Source organism: Bison bison, unplaced genomic scaffold (genome assembly GCF_000754665.1).
Source record: "Bison bison bison isolate TAMUID 2011002044 unplaced genomic scaffold, Bison_UMD1.0 scf7180017864032, whole genome shotgun sequence".
NCBI lineage: Eukaryota > Metazoa > Chordata > Mammalia > Artiodactyla > Bovidae > Bison > Bison bison.
Window position 1 is genome coordinate 518,752 of NW_011494604.1, and position 8,755 is coordinate 527,506.

At 36.1% G+C, this 8,755-nt stretch overlaps 1 protein-coding gene across 1 annotated transcript in view; it reads right to left on the minus strand.

The window, feature by feature from the left end:
* Positions 1–180: 180 nt before the first annotated feature.
* KPNA1 (karyopherin alpha 1 (importin alpha 5)) overlaps positions 181–8,755 on the minus strand; it is a 72,174-nt gene continuing 63,599 nt past the window's right edge. Inside the window, exons 13-14 of the mRNA XM_010834257.1 lie at positions 5,018–5,196; positions 181–3,663 (exon numbers count right to left, since the gene is read on the minus strand). Coding sequence (XP_010832559.1) covers positions 3,476–3,663; positions 5,018–5,196 — 367 coding nt within the window. The 3' untranslated portion in view covers positions 181–3,475. The remainder of the gene's footprint in view (positions 3,664–5,017; positions 5,197–8,755) is intronic.

Here is an 8,755-nt window from a genome sequence, read left to right on the forward strand (position 1 = left end):
CTTCTTCCTACAAGTGGATCCCCTCTTTACTGAAAATCACCCTTAGACATCACAATTTCCAATATATGCAGAAAGTCCCAAGCCCTTAAATATCTTTAATGACTTGCCTCTTGATATTAAAATGTTCACAAAATGAAAAATTCTTTAAGTTGAGGAAAACTTTCATAATGCAACCTCAAATTGGGGGGGTTAAATAACTGAAATATTTATTTAGCACTGGAGAAGTAAATTCATAGTTGCCCGTGGGTGGCCATGTACAACAGAGGATAGCTGACAAAGTCTGCTTAATAAAATATACAACATATTTTTTCTTATGCAAAATCAGCAACAATCTGGGATAATTCAGATTTATTATGGGGTAACTGTCAAAAGTTTTTATCTGTGACAATAACGATGAAAATCAACCCAGAGTCCATTCAGCTTTATCTGGCAGATGGAAGGTACAATCCTAGGGCAACAGAATTTTCAAAAACAGTACAGCTGACAAAGTGTAAAAAGGTTCTAATTACTTAGTGACAACATGAAGTGTTCCATGGAGAACTGTGTCTCCTAAATCTCACATTCTTCATACCTATCACCTTTACCTTTCTAGGTGTCTTTCAGTCTAACACATATCTACCTGCTGATCCTTCAGATACAAAGTGTCTTTACATCCCAAATGTTATCAGTGCTTCCCCGCCACACCCTCCCCCCCAAATAAAGTTCTCATTTCAAAGAATACACTTTGAAAGTTTAGAGGAGGAAATAAAAAAGGAGAAAGGAAAATCAAGCCACTTTCCCCCAGAGCGGTATATAAAACTGCAGAAGAGTTTTCCTGTGTTGAAATTAGCATGCTTTTGTAATGACTAACATCTCAGTGAAAGTAAATTAACACAATCTGCCAGGTAGAGAACTAAAAACAGGACTTTTTAACAGCTACCTTCTAAAATGTCCCTCTGTTACTAAAAAGGCTGCTTTATCAATTCCAACAGTTATGATGGGATTTAACTTTTAATCAATTCCAACTTTTATATTTTAAAAACTTAACTGCAAGAAAAAATTAGCTATCTCATGGCTCACGAACTTCTAGGACAGAGCAAGATAAACTCCTCTTGTTTCAGACAGACAATAGACCACGTTAGTTAAATGGATTTTGTTTTACTTCATTCATTGAGACACCTGCAGTTGCTAACAAAAATTCCCAGTGTATGCTTTGCTTGCTAATTTGGGGAAACTTCGTTTTATATTTTTTCCGTTAAAATTGATTTATCAAAACAAGATGAAATTTTTAAAATTATCCAATAGAAGGGACATGATTTAAAACATCCTAGAGAAATGATGTTACCAGTAATTTACAATTTAAAAAAACTCAGCCACAAAAAATGTCAAAGCTAAAAACAAGAGTTTTACTATCATTCAGTGCTTCTATTACCCTTCTGAAAGAAGTTATATTTTAATGTGATGTAAAGGCAACATTGAAAGTTTTTCTTTAAATTAACCACCTAATTTGTCCCTAAAATTACAAAGAAAGTCTTTTACAGGTCAAGTGCAGTAAACTAAAATGTTCTTTCAGCACAAAGCAGCACTAGAAAAAGTAACAGTTATAGACGGAGTTGACTAGTTTTGCAGTGGCTGCTCCATCAATAACAGACATCAGCAGACGGTATCCATTCCAGAGCACAGACACAACTACAGACTAGATGCGAAGAATGCGTCACACACTTGGCTGATAAATGTTGTCTTTGTATCTATTTTGAATGAAGTGGATTTCTTATTAAAGTTTAAATCAGATCACGTAAGTTGGTGGTTTAAACAACATGATGAGGTATGAAAGCTCTGAATATCCCTAATGTTCAGCAGGATTTACCAGAGATATAACAGCTTGTCAGGGGAACTTTCAAATAGTTACACTTTGGGGTTATAATGAATTCTAGAAGAGGACAAGATTAAAGAGGTTTAAAAGGATATTCTCTGAAAAAGAACTGAGCAACTTTCCTTCAGAATTCATTTTGAACAGCACATCAACAAAAAATCTTCTCTGATAATATGTCCCAACATTGAGTCAAGATGGCCAACTAGCACCAAGAAATTGTATTGAACTCAGTTGCAGTTCTCTTGGCAATTAAGCTTATTTTTCTCATTCCAGTCCGAGCACAAATGTGGATCACTGAAGACAGTACTGGAAGCGCCATTTGCAGGTAGAGGTTGTAGTCATTAAATGAGCCAGAAGGTAGAAACTTTTTATTTTATGGAAAGGACTTGACTGGGCAGTACTAGTAGGAGATGAAATGATTAGGGAACAATGAGGTCATAAGAAAAAGATCACTGCCCTTATTTGGGTTAAACAGGTCTGTCCAGAAGATGGTCATTGAAAATAAGGATGCTACTTATGTGCAGCATGAATACACTAGAATCCAGCTGCACCTAACTAAGGAAAAAAAATAATCCCTAAGTAACCTTTAGAAGCGTATTTATTTGCCAGTCACAGAAGGGAACAGCACCTAGGGTGAACTCCAATTTAATGAGGACCTTGATCAGGACCACAAAGCCTGAAACATTTGTTTTAATGCAGAAACAGCCCTAGTCACACTGGTTAAGTTTGGGAAAATCAGAGGGTTTTTTTTTTTTTCTGTTTTTAACTTTTTTATTGAATTACAGGATACGGTTTTGATCACTAAGGATTCTAAATCTTCATACCAGTATTAGAACTGTACCACTTCCAAATCCTAAGACATGTAAGACCAAAGAGAAGCAATAGCCATACAAATTAATATGTGCCCCTCTCCTTTCTGCTCTAAGGGAATCTTCAAACCAGTATCACATTTAAGAGTCAAAGTTAATTCTTCAGCATTCCTGACAACTAGAAGCACATTCACTGAAGGCTGAAGGTGAGGGAGCGGATGGTTTACTATCTGTGGAGAATGGCATCAATAGAGGAAATAAAACCATCCAATCTCAGTAAGGATTAATGCAAATGTGGCTAGAAAAAGCCACCAGTTAATCCAAGGGTTCACTGTGGAGGAACTCCTGAAAGTACTCTGAAGTACACAACAGGTCTAAACATTTCCCTTGTTGCAAGCAGTTGTGTGAAATTCAAAGTAAAGATTTAGTCTCATCTTTTAATGTCAGTATTTTTTCCCACATTAAAGGGAATGAGGAGTCCTCTTTTTCCCCCACAAAAAAAAAGGGAGCCACATTAACATGTGCATATTCCCATGACTCTATAATATGTAAGTGCGGATCTCGAAAGCCTAGGGTTTTCCATAACAGAGTGGGCCGTTCTGGTTATTACCCTTTTATTAGAAGGGTATTCCACCACAGAGAGCCAAAGGTTTTCCAGATGTGTGTAAGAGAGCAGGTGCGCAAGGCAAGCAAATGAGCGCAAACAGTATTATGGAAAACATTTGAGAAGTTAGCTCCATGAGGACTGTGGGCTCCACAGAGGACTTGACTGGGCAGCCTGGGCTGACACAGGGACATGAAAGCAGAGACTGCTTCAAAGCTGGAAACCTTCCATAGGCGCCTCACACTGCTGGAAGATGTACTGCTGCTGGCTGAGGTCAACCTGCGGTGCGATGCTGCTGTCCTCATCCTCGGTCCCAAAGTAATGCTCAATAAGATCAAAGGCCTTCTGGTAGATCTCTTGGTTTTCATGACTCTGTAAGAATTCAATTTTATCCAGGCCTAAAATGAAGAATTTTTTAAAAATCTGTTAGAAATTTTAATAAAACTGTATTTTGCCATGTTTGTTTCTCTGATGTAAAGGAAGATTCTCTACTTACTTCTCATAAGCATTTTGCAACAACACAGAAAATACTCCTCCAGTTACAACTGAAAAGAAGTATTGCAAACTGACATCTTAAATGTGTGTGCAAGCAACAGCCAGTCCCCAGAAGCAGCAGTTTCTATAACAGTCACATCATCCTGCGCCTAAGGCCAGAAGCAGAAGTTTTCCTACTGGACTGTCTGTGGCCTAAGTTTATTCTTAGCTCTGGTTCTAGCTATCCAGGCTCTGAGCTAACCATTATCATTTCAACAAAGGTGTAACATCCATAAATCAATCAGCCAGAATCAATTTATATTGCTTTAAGGAAGAAGTCCAAGCAGAACTAGCCAACACATACTCCCTTTACTAAGTTTAAGTACATCTGAGCTAGGCTTTCTTTTACCTACAGCTTATAAGCAATCTAAAGGCTACAGCAATACTGGAAATAAATGTTAACAGTGCTCAGGAAAAAAAAAATACATATACATATTAAAAACCATACACACACGCACACACACACATCCAAAAATTAACAAGATATCTATAGCAAAATATCTGGGTAAAGGAATATTTGTCTTTTTATACATTTCAAAACTTATTACACTATGCAGGAATATAGTTTTTACAATCAAGCCTTTTACGAAGTGGTAAACTGTTAAAGTCATTTTAGAAAACAATTCTGCATTATCTGATAAATCTGAAGATGACTGTGCCGTATGACCCCTAATTCCAATCTTAGGAATAAACAGACCTTAGAGTGCACTTAGGGAACGTAAAAGTTATCAAGTACAATGGTAAACCAATGATTAAAGGTACAGTTAGAACTGAGATTGGAAGAATGAGGAAACCAAAAGGCAGATCGTGACTCAACGGCTTCTAATGAAACTAGAAATCTTTACAGTTAGAAGCACAGGAACTGGGAAATGCAATGCAAAATCAGAAGTCTAAAATCTTAGAAAAGGAGTGGAATGGGGTGTTGTCTACAGTAGATATGGGTGCTCTTGAGGTTCAGATGTACTAGAAGAATACAAAAGTATCATAATGGCAGGCAGCATCAGGGAACAGAAGATCCTAACAGTCCAATGTAAAAAGGGCTAAACTTAGGATACTTGCTTCTCTTCACATCTACAATGCATGTTTTCCAATCTTGCATACTAAATATTTATAGGAGAAATTTTTTGTATGAGTTTGCTAATGACAGATGTGAACAGGCCAGAAAAGTACGGAGAAAAAGAAAAAAATAATTTCAGGACATCTATTAATCTCGCTTACCATAAGCTTCTTCAATCAAAGCACAGTAAGGATTAATGCCAGTGCCATTCCTTTTGGCTTCTTGTTCTCCAAGCCTCAGGATATTTTCCAAGCCATTCAGGGCAACCTGTACGATCTTAGAGTCCATGACTGTGAGGAGATCACAGAGTGGCTTGATACAGCCCAGTTCTACAAGGTACCTAAATTGATAGAACAATTTAGTCAAACAAAGCTTTTAATTTCATAAAACTTTTGGTGGAAGGAAAATCCTCAAATTCACTCAAGAAATAAAAGTAGACACTCGTTGAACCATACAACCTACACCTTGTCCAAAAAAGTCCAGAGACACTGATAGCAAATAAACATGAAAAGGCACTCAACATGTGTCATCGGGAGGCTGCAAATCAAAACTGATGACCCCACACATCTGTTAAAGTGGATAAAATCCAAAACACTGATAATACCAAAGGCTGACAAGAATGTGGAGAAACAACACTTTTTTTTTTTTTTTTTTGCTTGAGACAACATCTCATTTTTTGCTGGTGGGAATAGAAAAGATAACCACAGTGAAAAACAGCTTGACAGTTTTTGTTTTTTTTTAAGAAAGCTTTCCATATGACCCAGCAATCACACCCCCCAGATATTTACCCAATTGTGATGAAAATTTATGTCCACACAAAAACCTGTACAAGAATATCTACAGGAGTTTTATTCCTAACTCAGGTGAATGAATAAACTATAGTGTATCCAGACAATGGAATACTGTTCCTATATAATCACAAAGTTGTGTCCAACTCTTTTGCAACTCCAAGGACTATAGCCCACCAGGCTCCTCTGTCCATGGAATTTCCCAGGCAAGAATACTGGAGTCAGTTGCCATTTCCTTCTCCAGGGGATCTTCCCCACCTAGGGATCAAACCCATGTCTCCTGCATTGGCAGGTGGATTTTTTACCACTGAGCCACCAGGGATTCAGTGATAAAAATAAAATGAGCTATCTTTTAAGAAAAGATGTGAAGGAGCCTTAAATGCATATTGCTAAATGAAAGAAACTAGTCTGAACAGACTCCATACTGTGTGATTCTAAATATACGACATTCTGGAAAATACAAAACTTTTATAAAGGCAACAGAAAAGAATAGTGGTTGCCAGGGATTTTAGGGATGGGGTTAAGGGTGTAGTGATGAACAGGTGAAGAAGAGGGGACTTTTAGAGCAGTGAATGATACACAATGGTGGGAAAATTCATCAAAATCTGTAATTGTACAACACAAATAATAATCCTCAATATAAAATATGAATTTAAGCTAATAATGTATCAGTACTGGTTCTACTGTAACAAATGTAACCATACTAAAGCAAGCTTTTACTAGAAGAAATTTACAAAGTATACAGGAACTTTTACTATCATCTCAATTTTTCTCTTCTTTTAAAAGCCTTAATTGTTTTAAATTTATATCATATTTAGCTTTATTATTTACTATGGAATGACTTTAATAGTATCATGCATAATTTTACTTAAATATTTACTGATAATTTAGATGATATGTCCTTCGACAGGCTAGGTCACTCAAATACAGACTACATAGGCCTATAGCCATTTCTGACCATTTCCCCTTCCTTTACAGCACAGTTTTTAGTCACTAAAACCTGTTAACCATTCCTTCAACATATCTATATAATTGTTTCTCTTAAAAAAAAAAAAAGCCTTCTTAGATTATATTAGTTGCTGCAAACTTGAAAAATCATAGAAAAGCATAAAGAAAAATAAAAAGTATCCATAGATAACCACTATTATATCCCGCTGTGCTACATATAAGCAGGATGACTTTGGACAAGTTATCTGATCTCTCTGTGTCTCAGTTTCCTCAAGTAGAAAAATCTGGGAACCACACTAAGTCTGTCATTAAACACCAGCAAAATTTTAAAAGTAGTTACTTAAACAGATGACTTACATGTCTGCAATTAAACTCCACTGGCCTATACAGGCAACAGCAATTGGATACTTCAGAGACTTGTTCAGAATCTCCAAATTGTCCTCAAGCTTGATCCTGGTCTACATTTGATGTGATCTCCTCTCCCCACTAGAAATCTTAGTTCGGTGACCTCTAATCCTTATATTTTCTTTTAAAACCTCATTACTTTTGTAATACTGTCTGGTTGTAAAATCTCTTATTATGAAAACCAGTGTACTGAAAACTTGATTCGGGATTAAAAACAAATTTTAAGTTATAAAAAAACTTCTAGAACTTGTATATAATTAAATGAATAAATACTGACTAAAACTATTTTAAAACTACGAAAAAATGTGCTAATAAGTAAATTCAGAGTTTTGAAGATGTGAGCAGATTTTATCTGCAAAAGCATGGTATTAGAACTTCTTGTATTTTGACACAGTTCATTCAATGAGTTCTGGGTTCCCAATTCTAGCCATTTAAATTATACCTCCTTACAAGATCAGAGGAATTTAAGGTGCTATTTTCTGCTGCAATCACTCATTTTTGGAGACTTAAAGACCACCATAGTGGTGTTTCACTATTGATACAAGTTTCTCCAAAGTAACCTTCATCAAAACAGAGGACCAGGGGAGGTGGGCTGTTGGGAGATGCCACTTTGAGAAAAGCATGGTTCAAGTCTGGAACTGGCTCCAGTGAATGGTGTATGTCAAACACTTGGATAAAGCAGTCAGTGATAAAGCAATCACTGATGCTAGGTGGCTCTGTGTCAGGAAAGGCTTTCATTAAGAAAATTTCTGATGAGCAACAAACTTAACCGTGTCTTAAACCATCTCTCTTAAGACAGGATTTTGCTTCTTCTGTGTCCTAATTTTTATCAAAAGCATCACTTTTTTCTTCAGTCTTTGGCTCTTTCCTTTCCTTTTCGATCTATTACCAAATCCTATAGCTTTCTTTCCTATATTTAGACCTGTACCTCACTACTACAGCTATTATATACATATTTTGCTCACACAGCATGCGGGATCTTTAGTTTCCACTAGGGATCAAACCTATATGCCCTGTAGTGGAAGCAGTGGAGTCTTAACCACTGGACTGCGAGGGAAGTCCAAGTCCTTGCAGCTATTACCGTAATTTTGGCCATCACTATGTACTAAACTATTAATATTACAAAGGCATCTTAACTGCTGTCTTTCCTCTCCTCAAATCACTGTCTTCTTCGTATCACTTTTAATATTAAAGACACTCCAAAGTCTTCCCAATATCCAAGATTAATGCCTTCATCTCAGTTTTCAAAGTCTATCTATCATTAAATTCCTCATCCCCTATAGAGAGATTGATTTGCCTCTTCCAATAACATTTACTGTGCACATTCCTTCATGATATTCTCTCCTCCAAAACTACCAAATTTCTACTCAAATGGCAAATTTCATGTCTTCTATGAAACTTTAATTCCAGGCAACATTATTTATCCTTCAGTTTTAAGAACTGTAGTATGTATTAGCATTTGATTATATTTAACCTAAAATTATGAATACTTCCCAAGTTATTTTTAACTGGTTCTTGCATCTAAATCTTGTCTTCTCAAGAATAAGCAAAAGCCACATAGATGTCTTTTATCAGTAATAAAGTCAGTTTATTTTCTATAATTTAGACTGTAATATTTTCATAATAATCTTTCAATATAACTCTTTAATTAAGAAAAAATGGCTAGGAGATTGATAATTAACTTCATTATTACAAATACCTATGCTGAATTTTAAAAAGGGATAGAAGCCATTCCATTCCTAACAGAGCAAAACACCT